General features: G+C 61.6%; 2 protein-coding genes across 8 annotated transcripts in view; one reads left to right on the top strand and one right to left on the bottom strand.

Annotated features, from left to right (window-relative positions):
• Positions 1–5124, top strand: part of POLRMT (RNA polymerase mitochondrial) — a 20051-nt gene extending 14927 nt beyond the window's left edge. For all 7 annotated transcript variants that reach the window (XR_004349129.1, XM_032626159.1, XM_032626156.1 and 4 more), the window contains one exon: positions 4523–5124. The gene's annotated coding sequence lies outside the window, so the exon portion shown is untranslated. The remainder of the gene's footprint in view (positions 1–4522) is intronic.
• Positions 1–19392, bottom strand: part of HCN2 (hyperpolarization activated cyclic nucleotide gated potassium and sodium channel 2) — a 21100-nt gene extending 1708 nt beyond the window's left edge. The window contains exons 1-7 of the mRNA XM_032626162.1: positions 18675–19392; positions 9109–9532; positions 7887–8048; positions 6677–6895; positions 5124–5270; positions 1401–1641; positions 1040–1204 (exon numbers count right to left, since the gene is read on the bottom strand). Coding sequence (XP_032482053.1) covers positions 1040–1204; positions 1401–1641; positions 5124–5270; positions 6677–6895; positions 7887–8048; positions 9109–9532; positions 18675–19333 — 2017 coding nt within the window. The 5' untranslated portion in view covers positions 19334–19392. The remainder of the gene's footprint in view (positions 1–1039; positions 1205–1400; positions 1642–5123; positions 5271–6676; positions 6896–7886; positions 8049–9108; positions 9533–18674) is intronic.

Raw genomic sequence — 19392 nt, 5'->3', positions numbered from 1 at the left:
AGCATGTATTGTGCACCTGCTGTGTACACCACGCAGGTACCAGACGCTTACTGTGCCACGCAGCACACGCAGACTCCTGCCTGTACACGGGCGGCATGCTGAATGCCTGCCGTGTACGTAGCCAGCATGGGTCGAGTGCTTACTGTATATAGCAAACACGTCGAAGCAGATACCGTACAGAGCAAAATTTTAAGCGCCTCTCATAATATAAACATGTTGAGTGCTTTCTGCGTCCTGGGAAGTCTTAACAACTCTTCCCTACCGCACCCCATTTTGCTTCTCCAGCCATTCGCTGTCTTTATTCCCACACATAGCACCAAGGGCCTCTACCTCTCTGAATCCTGCTCTAGTCTTCGGCAAGTCCTTAGCCATTTCTAAGGTTCCCCCTGCCCGGCCACCTCTCCCTTTACCCAAAGCCACCCCCCCCCCCCACCACACACACACACAGGCCAGGCCACCAGATTCCTCCATATGCCCACCCTCGTAAAGTGCACATCTGATCAGGTCCTCCCCTGCCTGGGATCATCCATGGCTCCCCAGTGCTTCTGACCTACAGCCCAAGCGCCTTCCTCTACAGCCCTGTGGCCTCACGTGCCTGGTGCCCGCCTCCCTCCCAGCTTCCCTGAGTCCCTGGACTCCAGGCCTCTTTCCCACCTCAGGGCCTTGGCACGTGGTGTCTCCATTCCCAGAACATGCCTCTGTCTTTCTACCGGCAACGCCTACCCATCTGGGTCTCCACTTGGAGTCACGAGGACATCCCCTCCTCTGTGACAAGCCTGAGGGTAGCCACCACGTCAGCCTCGTGGGCCACATCTACACCTCCCGGCACACAGTAGGTGCTCAAACATTTGCCTAGGGAGCAGAAACACCCATTTCCCCATCCTTGGGAAACCGGGGCCGTGTCTGGCCAAGGGAGAAAGTGGGTCAAGGAATCTGGTCCGGGGGTCAGAAGGGGCCCTGAGGGTCAGCTGGGCCGTGCCACCCCGCTCCTCAGGCGGCCCCCCGACAGCCACCGAGGCTGACCGCCGGGCCCACTCACCGATGCGGTCCAGCCGGTCGATGGCGACCGTCTCGAAGGCCCGCCGCATCATGGGGTACTCCTCCAGCACCTCGTTGAAGTTGTCCACGCTCAGCGAGTAGAGGCGGCAGTAGGTGTCAGCCCGCACGCTCGCCGTGCGCCGGCCCCGCGTCAGCAGGCAGATCTCTGCGTGCAGCCAGGGGCAGCGTCCTCACTGCTGGGCCACACCCAGCGGCCCAAGCCAGCTGTCCCCAGGGCCCTCCCAGCCAGCAGAGCGGTCCAGCCCCGCCCCCCCCCCCCACTGCCCCAGGGCCTTCCTGCTGCTCGGGTTCCCCACCCTGAACTCCGTCTGCCGCCAGCACCCCTGCCCACAGACGCTCACCCCCGAAGTAGGAGCCGTCGGACAGCTTCATCTCCTTGTTGCCCTTGGTGAGCACACTGACCACCCCATGCTGGATGAAGTACATCTTCTTGCCAACGGTGCCCTCACGGATGATGTAGTCACCCGGCTGGAAGACCTCGAACTTGAGCTTGGTCAGCATGGCCGTGACGAAGTTGGGGTCGGCGTTGGCAAACAGTGGCATCGAGGCCACCAGCTTCCGGCAGTTGAAGTTGACGATCTCCTGTAGGGGTGGGAGGCGGGGGTGACGGCAGGGCGCACACCCGCTCCTCCATCGCACCCTACCTTTGGGACTGCTGCACCTCTCAGACCTTCGGTTTGTGAAAGGGATTTAACAACACGTTAGCCTGAAAGCCAGCATCTTAATAGGCAAACACTGGAGGTTTTGCCACCAAAGACAGGATCAAGAAAAGATTCCCAAGATCCTCTACTGTTGAACTCTGTGTTGGCAATACTGGCCGATGCAGTTAGACACGGAAGAGCATTCAGAGACGTTAAGAATTGGAAAGGAAAAAGTAAAGCTATCTCTTCACTATCTGTATTAATGGGATTGCCTGAAAAACCCAAAAGAGTCAATGGAAAACTGTAACAAGGGAAATTTGTCAGAATAGCAAGTGGTTAAAAAAACCAACATGAAAACCAAGAGCCTTAAAACGAATCCACGGGGGTAGAAGTCAGGATGACGGTTATCCTTGGCAAAGAAGCTTCTGCGGGATGGAAATGCTCCATGTTTGATCTGGGTGGGGGTCATGTGGGGATTTCACTTGATGGACCACCCATCGGGTGTGCCCTAATGACGGGGCACTTTGCTTACCTTACAAAGAAAATCGGGCTTCCCTGATGGCGCAGTGGTTAAGAGTCCGCTTGCCAATGCAGGGGACACGGGTTCGTGCCCCGGTCCGGGAGGATCCCACATGCTGCGGAGCAGCTAAGCCCGTGCGCCACAACTGCTGAGCCTGTGCGCTAGAGCCCGTGAGCCACAACTACCGAGCCCGCATGCCACAACTACTGAAGCCTGCGCGCCCTAGAGCCCATGCTCCGCAACAAGAGAAGCCACTGCAATGAGAAGCCTGTGCACCGCACAGAGTAGACCCTGCTTGCCTCAACTAGAGAAAGTCTGCGTGCAGCAGCAAAGACCCAACACAGCCAAAAATAAATTAATTAATTAAATAAAAAATCCACAGCTTTTGTACAGGCAAACGAAAGGCACTTCGAAGAAGACGTAATGGATGAGAAGACCCCATTTCCACCCACATAAAGAGCTAAGTAAGATGCCATGGCACGAGTTTACCAAGACATGGCCAAATCTATATGGGGAAACGTTGAAAACCCTCCCAGAGGCACAGAAGAGCCTTGAACACATTGTGTCCTTAGAGAGCGCTGCTCACCATCTTCGAGACGGAAGACACCCATTCTCCCTGGGCAGGGATACAGGACACAGAGCCCTGTGGAAATGCCGCCCGGCTCGCTTCTCGATAACCGGGGCTAGTCAAGTGCATTTAGAACAAATGAGCAGAAGTAGCGGGAAGCCCGTGACAAAGACAAGCAGGGAGGGGGAACTCACCCTCTGAGACACCGAAGCACATTGCAAACCTCTGCGATGCAGAGTGGGTTTGGCGCACACAGAGCAGACAGGCCGATGGGACAGATGAAAAGTCCAGAAATAGACCCAAGCAGGAGGGAACTTCAGCTTAAGGTGCCCCTCCCCCACCAAGTCTCGGCGCAGAGCCAGATGGTTCAGCCCCACACAGCAGGTAAGACCGGATCCCTTCCTCACGCCAGATTCCACGATAAATTCCAAAGGCATAGGGGGGTCTACATGCCAATAATGAAACTCTACAAGTATTAGAAGAAAACGTGGGCAGATTCCTCCGAAGCCTGGGTGTGTACAGCAAGCAGGTATTGTGCGCCTGCTGTATACAGCGAGCATGTATCGTGTGCCTGATGTCCGCAGAGAGTAGATATTGAGAACCTACTGTGTACAGCAGTCAGGTGTTGTGCACCTGCTGCCAAACACCGAACACTGTAACACTCGCTCTGTTACACAAGCACACATTGAACACTTACTGTGTACAGCAAGCATACATGCAGCACCTGACGTACAGGGCATAAAAATGCCACACGTGGGGGAATAAAACCACAGTAAGCAAGTTTTAAAGATAAAACGGCCGGGGACCTCCCTGGTGGTGCAGTCATTAAGAATCCGCCTGCCGATGCAGGCGACACGGGTTCGAGCCCTGGTCCGGCAAGATCCCACAGGCCACGGAGCAGCTAAACCCGAGAGCCACAACTGCTGAAGCCCGCGTGCCTAGAGCCCATGCTCTGCAACAAGAGAAGCCACCGCAGTGAGAAGCCCGCTCGCCGCAACTAGAGAAAGTCCGCATGCAGCATCGAAGACCCAACGCAGCCGTACATAAATAAATGAATAAATCGCTCCCAATCTTTAAAAAATAATAAAAACAAAAAGACCAAAAGTTCTGTAGGAAAACAAGCAAAAGTTATGAACAGTTTACAGAAAGAAATGCAAGTAAGCCCCTGATGGCAGGAAAATAAGAGAACCGCTCCTGAGGGGTGCACCTCTCACCTGGGCGTTTTGGGACCGTCTCCCTCGTGGCGCCCTCGGAGGGGAATCTGGACAGACCGGCAGGGCCCCGACCCCACCCTCGACTCTGCCCTGTGCCGCGAGCTCCTCCCACAAAGCATAACAGGACCCGGAGAGGGAGCGCCAGGCACGGACACCCCGGAGGCCTGCCCGCCTTTGTTTTGTTAAAAAGGCAGAAAATGGACGGAGAGAGCAGGAGGAAACTGGGCAGAGGGACAGGACAGAAGACGGGCATTTTCTGAATATATCTGGTTTTGTAAATTTGACTTTATGTAAACACCTAAGTAATGATCAAACACGGGTCGCCAGGGGCTGGCGGGAGGGGAATGGGGAGTGAGGGCCGGGTGTCCTGAGCAGCCCGGGGAGGCCAGGCCGCGGGATTAGGCGGCAGTGGTGGCACCACTCTGACACGGCATTTCACGCATTTTGTGGTCTGTGAGGTGTTTGTCTGTAAATGAGCGAATGAATGAAAATAATTACCCAGCGAATATTTTCGTTGCAGGTAGCCACAGTGCTTCCCTGCTGGGAGGCACCTCCACCCTCAGAAGAAATCCTAGCGCCCGTTCCTATCCCTCCTCAGGGCCACGCAGGCTCACACTTGCCTCTGTGAAGTCGCCCCAAGCCCCCCCCCACTCCGTCCCTCCCAGAGCTTCCCCTCTGGCACCACCTCCCTGGAAACAGGGCAGGGCACACGGCTGGCGCCCAGTAACTGCTTGCTGAGGGTCACGGGTTGAACTGTCCGCCCACCACCATCATACGCTGAAGTCCTGAGCCCTGGTACGTGTGAACGGGGCCAGATGTGGAAACAGGGCCTTTGCAGGTGTGATTGGTTAAGATGAGGTCGTGCTGAACCCAGTGGCTGGTGTCCTTACAGAGGAGGGGACACAGAGACACAGGAACAGGCCACGTGAAGATGAAGGAAGAGGCCCGGGTGACGTGTCCGCAAGCCAAGGACACCGAGAACCATGGGCCACAACAGGAGCTGGGAGGGGCAGGAAGGACCCTCCCTGGAGCCTCTGGAGTGAGCACCCCGCCCCTCACCTCCTGCAGGGGCCCGTGGGGCTCCCCCAGGACCCTCCTCCGCACGCGGACCCCCACCTCACCTCCCGCAGGGGCCCATTGAGCTCGCCCAGGATGCTGTCCTCGTCGAACATCTTGCCCTGGTAGCGGTGCTCGTAGTAGTCGTGGATCTTCTGGCGGAAGTCAGCAGGCAGCTTGTGGAAGGACATGTACTGCTCCACCTGCTTGTACTGTAACAGGGCGGGTTGGGGGGGGGACCCGGGTCAGCGGCCGCCGCTCCCGAGCCCCCGCTCCGAGTGGGCCTGGACTTAACAGTAACATGCTACGAGATGCCCAGGGCGATCTGAACTTCAGATAAACGACCAAAATGCCCCAGATAAGGATATCCTGGGCGGGGGACTTCCCTGGTGGTGCAGTGGTCAAGAATCCGCCTACCAGCGCAGGGGACACGGGTTCGAGCCCTGGTCCTGGAAGATCCCACGTGCTGTGGAGCAGCTAAGCCTGGGCGCCACAACTACTGAGCCTGCGCTCTAGAGCCCGTGCGCCACAACTACTGAGTCCGCGCTGCACAGCAAGAGAAGCCACTGCAATGAGAAGCCCACGCACCGCAACTAGAGAAAGCCCACGCGTAGCGGCGAAGACCCAACGCAGCCAGAAATGAATGAATGAATTAAAAAAAAAAGTTATTGCTATGTCCTGGATTTCCTTTTTTTTTTGGCCATACCACACGGCACGCAGAACTTCCCCTACCAGGGGTGGAACCCGTTTCCCCTACAGTGGCAGTGTGGAGTCTTAACCCCTGGACCACTGGGAAGTCCCGTCCTGAATTTCATCTGGCAACCCTTTCCCGCCACCAGCACCCCACCCCCAGCCCCTAGAGGGGGCTGGACTGGCCCCCGCCCCAGAGGTCCCAGACCCTTTGGTGGCCCTGGCTCCCCTCCCCAATGATCTTTCGAGAAATCAGCCCAGCCCCGCCTGGCCACAGCTGCCCTGAGCTCAGCGGAACCCGTGACGGCAGGCGGGTGGCGGCACCAGCTCATGTTTGGGTAGGAGGCTGGTGGCTTCCGGACAGCCGGGGTGCCTGGCGCCAGGCCCAGCTGACCCAGCCGACCCGACTGCTGGGCACTGCTTGGGGGGTTGCAGCTGCCTGGCCGAGGCCAGCCATCGGATAGCAGTGCAGGGCCAATGGGGCGATGTCCCAGGGACCAGGCCCCCCCCCTTGGCCTTAGGGAGGGGAGACTGAGGCTGACCTCCAGAGAGGGCTGGCCTGTGGGGTCGCACCCGCCCTCTCTCGGCCCTTCCCGGCCCACAGCCCTCGGATTGGCTCCACCGAGGCCAAGCGCCAGGACATCCTTGCTCCCCCAGAGGCTTCCCCCGTGTCCTTGAGCGACCCTAGGACCCCAGCCCCTCCCGAGATGGCCCAGAGACCTTCCCCCCCGCCTGGAGCCCCCGATGCCCCTTGGACTGGCCGCCCTGTCCTGTTCGGACCCCTCTGGCTCCCGTCCCCTTCCTTGGCCTGTGTCTCCCTCAACCCCTCCTGCCCTGTCCCCCTCCAGGCTCCAGACTTCCTTCCTCCACAGAGCTGGGGGGATGTGGGGTGGACCCCCAGACCCAGGGGGGTGCCTCCCCCTCTCACCTTCTCCTGGTACTGGCGCCGCGAGGAGTCCAGCGACTGGATGAGGGCGGTGGCGTGGCCGATGAACATGGCGTAACAGGTGGCGCCCACGATCATGCTCAGCATCGTCAGCCAGATGTCCGTCATGCTCTCCGGTGCCTGCCGCCCGTACCCGATGCACAGCATGTGGCTCATGGCCTTGAAGAGCGCGAAGGAGTACAGCTCACTCCACGAGTGGTTCTGCAAGGCCACGGGTGGGTGGGCGGGTGGGTGGGCGCTCGCGGCCCCCAGGGAGCCCCTTGACACACACCACCCCCCCAGGGCCCCGCCTGCCGGTCCTCCCCCAGGCATCCAGGTGGTGAGCTCCGTGTCTTCCAGAGGTAACCAAGGGAAACTGAGACTCAGGCAGCTGACATGGCTGTGCGCACACGTCACAGCAACTCAGCAGCAGGTGCGGGTCTGAAGCCGCCTCCCCGCTTCAGTCCTGGGAAACTGAGGCTCGGAGGGGCCAGGGTCTAGCCTTGGGGGCTCAGGAGCCCCCGCCACTTTTCAGCCTCTGATGAGAGTGTCTGTGAGGCCAAGAGAATGGGAAAGTTCCGGGGACCCCGGAGACAGTGAGTCGGGGACACTGGCATCTGATCAGAGGGGCGGAGAGGGGGGAGGCATCAGGCAGGACCGGGAGCCCTTCCCGGTCCTCAGCTGACCTGACTAGGGGAGGGGGCAGCGGGCCCCGTTCAGGAAACAGGACCACATGCCTGGGTGTCCGGCCAGACAGTGAGCTGCCTCAGCCAGGCAGCTGTGCCAGGCGCCGGCTGGGCACCCACGGGTTTTCCCTCCGCTGCTCCCGCCCATCAATGCCCACCTGCCCTGTGCCCCACGTGCAGGAGGAAAGCTTTTAACACTCAGCATCTCAGCCAGGAAGTAACAGGTGCTTGTGAGTCTCCAATTTTTCTCTCTCACGGCCCATGATACCATCTTTCCATTTGAGGGGCTATGATATAAAACTGTCTTTTAAATACATGTATGCAAATTAAAAAGTGGAATGCATCGCAAAGCACAGTAAGCAGATGATGCGATCCCTGGGGGGGTTAGAAACTGTCCTAGAGCCCCTCAAACGGTCAAAGGTCTCCACGGTGCCGGGGTCTGCAAGGCAAGGCTCGAAGTCAGAGAGCAGCGTTTCAGGCGCCGCGCGCTCCGGGAGCGGACGTGGGGCGGGGGGCTCGGGGCTCACCACCATGCCGTTGATGGAGACCCAGCAGTTGCGCGGGAAGTCCTGCAGCATCGGCACTAGGAACTGCAGGCAGCCGTCCCAGTGGCACAGGAGCAGCATCATGCTGATGAGGTTGCAGATGCGCATGACCGCGCTGGCCAGGTCATAGGTCATGTGGAAGATCTGGGGGGAGGGGCGGCATCCGTGAGAGTCCCGCAGGCGGTGTGCGAGGGAGGGGCCTCCGCCCGCCCGAAGCCCTCCGCAGGGCCCCCTCCCCTCGGGAGCCGCCCCACCTCACCACGCCCCCCACGCGGCCGGTGGGGCCCCCCGCTCCTGTGAGACCCGTTGCCTTTCAAGGTAATGCAGCACGCTAGACTAGAGCACGTGGCCCCCCGCTCGGCCTGCCGCCCCGGGCGCCCAAATCTCTCTGCCCGGCCGTCTGCCTGCCCACTGCCCTCTCCCAGGACCACGGCCTCTTTCCGCAGCCTTGTCCCCACCCACTCCCCGCCTCGGAGCCTAGTTGCTGTCCCGGACAGTGGCGGCGACTCTGAGCCTGCGTGGTGGCCGCGGGCTTCAGGAATCGGGTCACACTCAGTCCAGAGGCGGGTCTGAACTTGGGGGAGAGGGGCGTGATTTCGCTTCTCGGAGCCTCAGTTTCCCCGTTGCCACCGGGGCTGTGGAGTATGCCTCTTACAGGGTAGAAGGAGGGAGAGGGGTGCGGATGCGTTAAGCGTCCATGCTGCGCTCCCTGTGACCGCCCCCCCCACCCTCCACCTCGTACACGCTCCTGTGACCACGCCCCGCGGCCCCCCGCCCCCGCCCCGAGGCCCAGGTTCCACCCCTAAGGTTCCTAGGCCCCTCACTGCAGTCCCTGTAACTCCGCCCAGTGCCCCACCCAATGACCCCGCTCGTTCGCCTGTATCCCCACCTGTCCTCTCACTGTGACCATGTCCCTGGACCCCGGTAGCCCCGCCCAGAGTCTCCCATCACGGCCCCGCCTTTTTGTTCCTGGTGCCTCCTTGCCCCCCTCCTGCAGCCAGTGGCCGGGTCCTGTCACGGCATCCTCACCCATCACCACCCCCTCGCTCATCACAACCCCGTGCCCCTACATCCTAGCCCCGCTCCAGCCCATCACGACCCCACAGACCCTACGCCTGCATCCGCGTCACCACTCCTCCTCGCTCATCACGACCCTGCCCACGCCCACGGCCCCGCCCCTGCGCCAACGTGCAGCCGTGCTCACCTCCTCCCATTGGTGGATGTAGCGGATGAGGCGCGACAGGCGGAGCAGGCGCAGCAGGCTGAGGATCTTGGTGAAGCGCACGATGCGCAGGGCGCGCGCCGTCTTGTAGACCTCGGAGTCGATGCCCTTCTCTACGATGAGGAAGATGTAGTCCACGGGGATGGAGGACACGAAGTCTACCACGAACCACGTGCGCAGGTACTTCTTCTTGATCTTCTCGGGGTCCAGGATGATCTCCGTGTTGTCCTCGATCACGATGCCCGTGCGGAAGTTCAGCACCAGGTCCATGAGGAAGAATGTGTCCGAGACCACGTTGAACACAATCCACGGGGCCGTGGTCTCCTCCTTGAAGAAGGTGATGCCCACGGGGATGATGATGAGGTTTCCCACCATGAAGAGCAGCATGGTGAAGTCCCAGTAGAACCTGGGGGCGAGGTGCAGCCGGTCACGCGGTCACACCTCCACCTTTGCGCGGGGCCCTCCGCGGAGCCTGCCTGCCCCACCACACGCGCATGCACCTCTGAAGACCAGCCCAGTGCTCGCCTCCTCCGGCAAAGCTGAGACTTTGGCCCTGGCTACTGTGGACCCCGCCTCCAGGAAGCCCTCCCAAGCCCCAGACAGCACTCCACTGCCGGCTGGGCTCCCCCAGCCCAGGTCCCTCTCGCTGGCCCAGCCTGACCTTCTCTCCTTGAAGAAGCCGGAGACCTGGAAGAGTCCAAGAGGCCGCTCAAAAATTGACTAAATGTTTCCCAGGACCAAGAAGGCCCAACGTGCCTGGCACAAGGCTGCCGTCCAAAAAGCACTAGGGCCGAGCCAGGAGGGGAAGACAGACGCGGAGGAGCTGGAGGGGCGGGGGGGTGGGGGGTGGGAACTGCAGCCAGGAGGGTTGAGTGGCTGGGCGGCCGGGGGCTGCAGGTGCTGGGTGGGCACTGGACACCCACAGTTTGACATCCAGGTGCAGGACCCCCACCCTGGCCGGACTTCCCAGTGGGGCACCGGAAGGCTGAACAGGGGGCACTGGCTGTCCATCCATTTCAGGTAGCAGCCGGTTGGGGGGGGGGCGGGGCTGGGGACCGGACAGAGGCCAGGGTGCCAGGCCGTCTGGGAAAAAGGGAGAAGCCAAGGCCTGCCCGGCAGAGCGCAGGGCCAGGTGGCGGAAGAGCCTGAGGGACGGGACTTGGCCACGGCTTGGATGTTTCATGTGATAAATACACCCGAAAAAGGGATGACTGGCCAAATATGCCCAGGACCGATACAAGTCCTGGAGGTCGATTCCAAAACTCCACCCGGGAATTCTGTGCTCCCAGAAAAAGGCCCGTCCATGTGAGGAATATTAACGGCCGGGCACAGTGTTCTGAGTCCAGCATTTACCCATGAGGACAGACAGATGCAGCAAAGGCCACATGGAGAGATGCCCAGCCCTGCGGCAATCGATAAAATAGGAAAGAGAACCACTCCAAGGGAAACCTGTCGGTTCCTGAGAAAGTTAGAGTCACCATGTGGCCCCGCAGTTCCACTCCTGGGCCTTCACCCAAGGACTCAAAAGCAGGGACTCAAAGAGACAGTTGTGCACCAGCGTCCACGGCAGCACGATTCACAATGGCCAGAGTGTGGGAGCAACCCGAGTGTCCACCAGCGGATGGACACACAAACACACGTGTCCCTCTGCACACAGGGCGTCACGCAGCCGCGGAAAGGAGAGAAGCCCCGACACCCGCTACCACGTCGGTGGACCCCGAGACCACGATGCTCAGTGAGAGAAGCCACACACAGCAGGACCCACGGTGTGTGACTCCATTGATGGGAAATGTCCAGGACAGGCCGATCCACAGACACAGAGTGGGTTTGTGGCTGTAGGGGCGGGGGAGTTTCTGTTTGGGAAGATGAAGAAGCTCTGGCGAGTGTTAAGGGGGGTGGCTGCAACACGCTGTGTACACATTAAAAGATGTACGCTTTTAAATGGTTAAAGGGCTAACTGTTATATTTCTGTTAACACGTATACGTAAAGAGAAAACCTCCGAGGCCCAGGGTCTCAGTGATGAGCAGATGCCCCAGATCGGGGTCTAAGCCCACACCCCCTGTCTAGATTCGGACAAAGGAGGGTCTCAGATTCTGAAGAGTCATGCGTCTGACTTTGCCCATCACGGTGCAGGGAGAAACGCCCACCCCGCGGTGGGTTTCCAGGGCTCTCCCGTAGGCCCGGCGCCCTCCCCATCCTGGCCGGAGTCCCCATGTCCTCTTGGAGAAGGCTCTAGCATGTGTAGGCAGGACAGGCCTGGGGGACCCTCAAAGCCTTCCACTCTCCGGGCTCCTCCTGGATGGAGAGAAGAAGAGACTGAGGTTCCCAAGGGCTGGAGGGACTCTCCCAAATTAGCAGAAAGCTGTAAACCCCAGCGCTGGCCTGGCCGCACTGGGCTCCCTGTTTTGGGACTCACTGTGAATTGGCTCTGTTCTGAGCAGCCCCCCGAGGGCAGAGCTACAGCACCGCGCCTGCCGGGTGACCCAGGCCTTCTTCCACTTCGGGGAATTGATCCCAAGGAAATCATCCAAGAGGAAGAGAAGAAAATTAAAAAGTGATTTGTAACAAGATATTCACAGCAGCTTGGTCTTCCAGAGCCAAGGTTGGAAGGGACCCAATGTCTAAGACCGTGGTGACAGCAGCCAGACCTGGGCTCCCGCCCACTGGCAGGTGTGACCTTGGGCAAGTCCCTCCAGCCCCTGGGAACCTCAGTCTCCTGTCTGTCCGGGAGGAGCCCAGGGAGCGGCAGGCTTTGAGGTTCTCCCCCACCCCCGGCTCTGTCCGCCCACATGTACTGGAGCCTTCTCCCAGTGGCCATGGGGCCTCCGACCATGATGGGGAGAGCCCGGGAAACCCATCTCGGTGTGGGGATGGAGACCTTGAGAGCTGAAAGGGTTGACATGATCTGGGGTGAGTGTTAAGGGCAAAACCCAAATGACTGCTCCAAATTCAAGACCTTCTTTTGCCTGAATCCAGACAAGGTGTTGGGCTCAGACCTCTGAAATGGGGCATCTCCTCATCCTCAAGACCCCCAGGGGCCCAGCCCCAACCTGACTGAGGGGCCGCACCTGCCTATTCCCCATTTCCACCACCAGAGCTTCCACGGCAGTGGACGCTCACGCCCAGGGACAAAGCGAGCAGGAAGGCCAGGGGCACGAGCCTAGAAACCAAGGAGGGGGGGGTTAGAAACCATCTAAATCGGGGGGCCTAGAAACTACCAGCGTCGGGTAGCCACAGCGTAAATGGCCAGGATGAAGACGGCCTCCTCCTTCACAGGCGACTCGTCATAGACGTTCCCTCCTTTTGTTCTGGGGGCAGGGGGTGGGGGTGCAGGCACCACACTTCCCCACTGACAGACCAGAGAGGTGGCCCAGCCAGGGAGGGGTACAAAGACCTGAAAGCCAGCCTGCCGCCCCCAGGCCTGTGGCCCTTGGTCCTCCTGGAATTGGGTAGGAGGAGGGGAAACTGAGGGCTGGGGCAGAGGATCCAGGTCCCTCTCCCCAGCACCCCCTCTCCTCGCCCTGCCCGCCCCCTTGGGCTGTGCATCCCAGGGCTAATCACTGTCCTTCTCTGAGCCACAATGCTTCCCTCTGCCCAATTCTGGCAGCCCCTCCCGCATCAGGCTGCCCCAGAGACCCCTGGGACCCAGAGACCTCTGGGACGGGGTCGGGGCCTGCAGGGGCCTGAGTCAGCCCTCAGCCACCCAGGGCCTTCAGGGACAGTAATTAAACCTCGTATTGAAAGGTCCTTCCTAACAAACAACGGGCCCCATCGGGAAACACTCAGATCCCGCTTCCTGCCTGTGCCAGGACAGGAACTGGGCCCTGAGAGACCAGCAAGGCTGGGGCTCCTGGTGGGGTGCGGGGGCTCAGCGGCAACGACCCCTAGCGCCCTGTGGACAGGAGAGCCTGGAACCCTCTCCCGGGCGCCACACCCACATGGCTCTGATGTCAGCGGGGCCCCCACTGTGGGCCCAGTTCCCGCTCCAGCAGCTGCCCCGACCCTTCTCTCTGCGCAGGCGGAGAAACCCAGGTGGGAAGTGGTGAAATGACGGAACCCAGGCGGCCAGACCTCCAGGCCACAGCTCAGGACCATGCTGTCACCCTCCTGCCTCCAGCACTTGGGGCCCCTCCAATTCCAGAAGCTGACAAGCAGCCCTATTCTTCCAGGACCAGGCAGGGCAGGGCCGGACGAGGGGCAGGGGTGTCCTGGGAGCTTGAAGTGGCTGCTCAGGGACGCTGTTAACAAGGGTAGCGGCTCCCTCCCTTCAGGGTCAGAGAACCAAGAACCAGGCTGGAAGCAGTCCAGGAATTACCTATCGGATCGGGCAAATCCTAGGGGATTAGGGGCCGGGAAGGGAGGGGGGGTCAGGGATTAAGGATGAGCTAGGGATGGATTATTAGGACCTGAGCCCTCGGATGTGAGTTACGGATCCCAGGCAGGTGTCAGGGATTGGGAAACTGAGACTCCTGCAGGGGAAGGTTCCTGAGTGATCCCAAGACAGGGCAGACTGTGGGGCTGACTGTGTGCAGGCCTGGGGGGACACGTGGCGACCAGACAGACCCGGCCCTCCCTCAGGGCCCCCAGCCCAGGGGGGAGACAGGCGTTCCACAAAGACAGATAAATGAGTGGGATGCTTCAGAGGGGCCACTTTAGCCAGGGTGGGCTGGGACGGCTTCTCAGAGGAAGTGACATGTGGGTGGATAATGGAGAAGGGCCGCTAGGCAGAGCGCGGGCACTGCACCCCGGGCGGATGAAACGGCAAGTGCAAAGGTCCCGTGGCTGCATGGAGTTTGCCTTTCGGGGCGGCCGGGAGGCCTGGGGCTGGAGCAGGGGTGTGAAGGGAGGTGAGAAGGGGTGAGAGGGGGTGGGAGCCGGGCTCTGCAGGGCCGTGGAGGCCATGGCCATGGCAGGTTTTAAGTGAGAAGGACGGACGTGAATCTTGAGATGCCCCTGCCGGCAGCCGGAAAGCAAGGAAGGGGCAGAGGGCGGCGTCCAGGGAGGAAGTGGGGTAGCCTGTGCTCTTTGCATTTGGGTTGGGCTTGCTGATGGGGGAAGTGAGGCAGGGTCTGTCCTGAGCAAGTGGGTAGCTAAGGAAGGCCCCCCAGTGTCCCCCTGAACCCCCAGGTCATGGATGTTGAAACAGGGGGTGTGGGGATGTGACGTTTTTAAAGCAGTTAATTCAGGGGCCAGAAACTCCAAATTCTGGCAGGAAACCAATGGAGAGAGGAGAGGGGCCTCGGCCACCTCAGGCCCCTGACCCCTCACAGGGACCGTGGAGCGTCCTTCCTCCCAGCCGGGTGGGCCCTGGGCCTCAATCCTCCCACCTGGGAAATGGGCATGTCCACCAACCCCCCACTCTTGAGTGCCTTCATGCTGGATTCAGAACCGGGGAAACCCTGGCCCCCGCCCCTCACCACCGCCCCAACTTGGGATCATTCAGGGTTTATTCTCATGAGCTGATGCATCCTGATCTCCCGCTAATCCGTAGGGCCATCTGGGGCAGGAGAAGTCCTCCAGCCCTGTTGGATCTTCAGGCCAGCCCCTCCACCACCCCAGGCCCTCAGGGACCCCACAGGATGTCACACAGATACACGTCGGCATCCACCTGTCCTGGCTTTGTCTAAGCTCCGCTGAGGGCCAGGAAAAGGACCCACTTATCTTCTCCCCACAAACCAGGCCCCCCGGTGGTACACAATTCGGGAACATCGAACTGAAATTCGGCGGCAGCAGCAGGAGAGACTCAGGTCAGACCTCAGAAGCACTTACAGACTCGGGAACGGGATGAAAGGCCGTGGGGAGCCACTTGCCCACACTCTCTCTAGGGAGATGAAGCCTCTACCCGCCCCCCCGACCTGCCCACGCTCCCACACGGCCACGGCTGCCTTGACCGCCAAGTGACCACCAACTAAGGAGGTGGAGGAAGTGGCAGAAAAAGCGGACTGTCCAGAATGGGCGGTGGGGAGTTGCAGCCGGGCCCTAGCTGCCTGGGGCACCACCACCCACACCGTCCCCTCTGAGCTCTCCTCCTTCCCACGAACCCCTCTCTCTGGCCTCTAGAATCCGGGGTGGCCAGGTGAAGGAGTTAACTGTATTTCTTCTTCATACATTTTTGGGGGCAGGGGCAGAAGATCCTGCCAGGGCCCCAGGACCTCCGGGAGGCAGTGGCCCAGGCTGTGACCCTCCATGCTGGCCCCTTGGCCGCTCTCCCTGCTTTGCTCTGGGGTGGTCTTCATGCTTGTTCTGACTCAGAAATGGACCTCAGGGTGCAAAGAAGGAAAAGCAACCCTCCTGAACCTGAATCCTTCCTGCTGTCCCTCGAACATGCTTCTCCCCTCCCCCGCCCCCATGGAAGCTCCTAGAACATCTGTATCCGGGCGCCAGCTGTAGTGTTACTCATGGCCCCATGAAGAAGTGAAGACATGCCTCAGAAAGGGTTGGGGCTGTTCCAAAGCTGCCAGGAAACGGGGCTCACGACCTGACTGACCTTGCCTGGTACCCATGTGTGCCCCTCGGCAGGTTCCCAACACCATCCTGGGCCCCGCCCCCCCCGACGTGCCAGGCCCCAGGACGCCATGGAGGTGGGGGGGAGAGGCAGGTAAGCGTATCAAGGAAAAAAGGCCGCTTCTGAACGCATGGGCGGTGCAGACATCGACCGGAACGAGAGAAATGGGGTGCACCATGCATTTGGGGAAACTGAGGCAGGGAAGCCCGGAGAGGACTCCAGGCCATGCAAAGCGGGTGCAGGCCTCGCCGCAGACTGCCGCAGCCCCTCTGCAGCCCGCTCCTCCGGCCTCGGTCCAGTCACCTTCCTCAAGAGCCCCCCTCCCCGAGGACTCTGCAGACACATGCCCTCCCTGGAAGCCCACGTGGCCCGAGGAGCTAGGCGTGACCAAGGCTGTTCCAGTTCACCAAACACGAATTGTTCTGTGCTCCATGCCAGATGGGTGCCGTGCCAATCTGAGCAAAGCTGTAGCTCAAGAAAGTGGAGATGCCATGGCCCTGGGCAGGACCTGGGGCTGGGGGAGAAGCCTTGGTCTCACGGCCCAGTCTCCCTTTTAAGTCATGTCCAGGGCTTACCCGGGCACCAGCGGGGATGGTGTCTGCACCGTCAGGTCATGAGGACAAACGGAGCCAAGTGTGGACAAGCAGACCCAGAAAGGCCTCTCCCTACTGCTCCACAAATGGGTCTTAAAACTAACACTCACACGAACACAGAGATGACCCACGGCTCCCCCTGGGCAACCCCCTTATCTTGAACAATCCCCAGGATGCCTTTCTCCTCCCATTTCTTCTTGGCCTGGACAGGACATGGCCAGGGGCCAGCTTGCCTGACAGTCCGAAAGTGGAGACTCAGGGGCCAGCCTGCCCAGGAATGAATCCCTGCTCTGCCGGGGACTAGCTGTGTGGCTTTGGGCAAGTGACTTTACCTCTCCGTGACCCCCTCTCCTCGCATGTAAATTTGGGGTAGCTGCGGCAGCCACCTCACATCTGACATGAGGATTGGATCTATATTCTTAAGGTGCTGTGGCCCAAGAGGGGCTCAGGAAGCACTTCTCCGATCATGTGATTGGGGGGGGGTCTGTCTCCAGATTGAATCCGAGGGGTCTAGAAGGGTTCCCAAAACGTGGGGGGTTGTAGAGGCCCCGCAGCACCCCAGCTTGGCAGGGTCTTAAGGTTTTTACTTTGACTGGCTCACCTAGTCCCAGCTACAGGCCCCACTCATCCCTCCCTCACCCCCATCCCGTTGCTCACCCCCAGTTTAGAATGTATCTGCACAGGGACCCACGGGCAACTGTGCTGGACACGCACAAGGCTGGGGACGCCCAGCTCCTTCTCCCAGCAGCCCCCACCCCTTCTGTAGCTGAGAGGAAGCCCAGGGCCACCCACAGCCCCGAGGATGCTGCAGGCGGATGTGCTGGAGGGGCAGAGGAATGGCTACTTTCTGCAGCCACCTCCCCCTGCCCACATGGCCCCCACGTCCCTTTCCAGCCAGCTGGCTTTAGCCCCCATTCACAGAGGGGCCAGGTGGGCCAGGGAGCCCTGGAAGTCAAGTTCATCCCCATTTCACAGACTGGAGCCATCTGCAGGGGTGCTGAGCCCCCATGCCGGTCGGGCCCATCCAGAGGCACCCCATCTGGACCCCCTGGCCTCTCCCAAAGCCGCCGGTCAAGGCTGCATTCACCTCCCAGGACGGTCTGGGGGTGAGGAGCTGGAATCCTGGACATTCTTCCAGCCTCCGTTCCTGAGTTGTGTGCCCCTGGGCCTCCGTTTCCCCAGTTGCCAGGCACATGGGATATGGAGGGCCAGGGAAAGGCAGAGTCCCACAGCTCTGCTTTCCCAGCTCTGGGGGTCCAGGAATCCGACCTCAGGCCCGAGGGAGGGGAGACCCGCGGCGTCAAAGGATTCGGAGGCCGCTGGACTGCTGTCCGTGGTGCTGAAACCGTGCCTGCCCTGAGATCCTGGCCCGGAGGCCTGGGGAGACCCTCTGCACCCCAACTCACACACCCCAGTCACGGACACATCACCTCACACACACACCATGCACACACCTCACACCCACTGCCCGCTGATGCGCACACACTCCCTCTCTCCCCAACACACACCAGTGATCCGCCATGCAGACACACCCCCCCAGAGCACTCGGCCCCTGCCCGCCGCAGTCACATGTTCGTGATCACACACACGGCCTGCAATGATATGCATCGTTCACACTCTCAGGCCACACAGCGCTCACCCGGGAACGGAACTGCAAACATACGCGGCGGCGTGACACTGCTCCAGCCTTGCTCTGAGGCTTTCCACGCACCAACTGGCTTAATTCACATCAGCATCTACACAACTACTGACACCTGGGCACACCACAAACACACGCAGCTGAGCCTGCTCCGGGCCTTGCTCTGAGCCTTTGCACGGATCAGCCAGCTGAATTCACATCAACATCACCACCACTGACACCTGGGCACACCACCCAGCCGCTGGAGCTGATGCGGCTCAGAGTAGACACAGCCGGGGGACACCAGCACGAACAGTGTCCCCTCCTTGCGCAATATCGAGGCCCAGGGACCCGGAACGCGCCTCCCTGCGGCGTGGGACGCAGGTGGAGACCCTGGGACCCGGCGTGTCCCCTTAACCCTTTCTCCGCCAGCCTCTACGGGGTGCGTCCTTCCCGGGCGCCCTTCCTTCCTCCTTCCTTCCGCTCCGCTGCCTCGCCGGTGCCCACGTTCCCCTCTATTCGTCCTCTCCGCCCCTCCGCGCTCAGACCCTGGTCCTGCGGCCCGTGACGTGCGCCCACCCGAAGGGCGGGGAATGTCAGGCTGCGTGGGAGGGGGCGCGCGCCTCCCAGTGTCCCTCCAAGGGCGGCGCCTCGAGCGCCCGGGTCATTCCGGGGCGGGTCCCGGACGCGCCCGAGGTCACCGAGGGGCCCCGAGGTCACCCGCGGGGCACACCGCCCCGCCCTCTCCACAGCGCTCCCAGGACGACCCTTGTGCGCGTCCGCTCGCCGTGCCCCTCCGCGCTGGCCGGCCGGCCCTCTGGGCGGCTGTACCTGAAGTCGCTATACGGGTGGATGATCCAGGCCCCCGCCGACTTGACGCGCTCCTGCTCCCGCTCCACGGCCTTCTGGCTGCCGAACATCCGCAGCGAGAACTTGTTGACACCCGGCTGCAGGAGCGCGCCGAACTGGCGCTGCATGAAGCTGGCCTGGCTGCCGCGCGACTCCCCCGCCGGGCCCGCCTCCTCGCTGCCCGCCTCGTCCGCCGGCCCCGACCCCGCGCCCGGCTCTGGCGCGGGCCCCGCGGCCGCCCCGCGACACGAGAACGACACCTTAGGCCCCCGCGCCGGGCCCTCGGGCCCCGCGGGGCTGCACTGCGGCTCTCCGCGCCCGCACTCGCCGTTCGGGCTGCCCTTGGCCGTGCTCGCCGCGCCCGGGGTGCCCGGGCGGCCGCACGAGCTGTCTCGGCTGCGGAGTCGGGCCCGCTGGCCGCCCTCGTCCGCCGCCTCCAGGGGCGCCGCCTCGGTCCGGGGCGCCTGCTGAGGGGGCGCCGGCCCGGGGCCCGGAGGGGGCGCGGGCGGCGGCGGCTGCTGCTGCGGGGGCGCGGGCGGCGGCGGCGGCGGCGGCGGCGGCGGCGGCGGCGGCGGCGGCCCCGGCGCGGGGGTCGCGCCCGGGCTTTCCCCTGGCCGCCCGCCGCCCCCGCGCGCGTCCATGGCGAGGCGGCGCCGGGCAGTGCGGAGCGGAGCCGCCGCCGCCGCCGCCGGCCCGAGCC

The sequence above is a fragment of the Phocoena sinus genome, chromosome 3, assembly GCF_008692025.1.
Source record: "Phocoena sinus isolate mPhoSin1 chromosome 3, mPhoSin1.pri, whole genome shotgun sequence".
Taxonomy (NCBI): domain Eukaryota; kingdom Metazoa; phylum Chordata; class Mammalia; order Artiodactyla; family Phocoenidae; genus Phocoena; species Phocoena sinus.
Note: the sequence above shows the minus strand (reverse complement) of the source record. Positions and strands in the feature narration are given on the sequence as shown.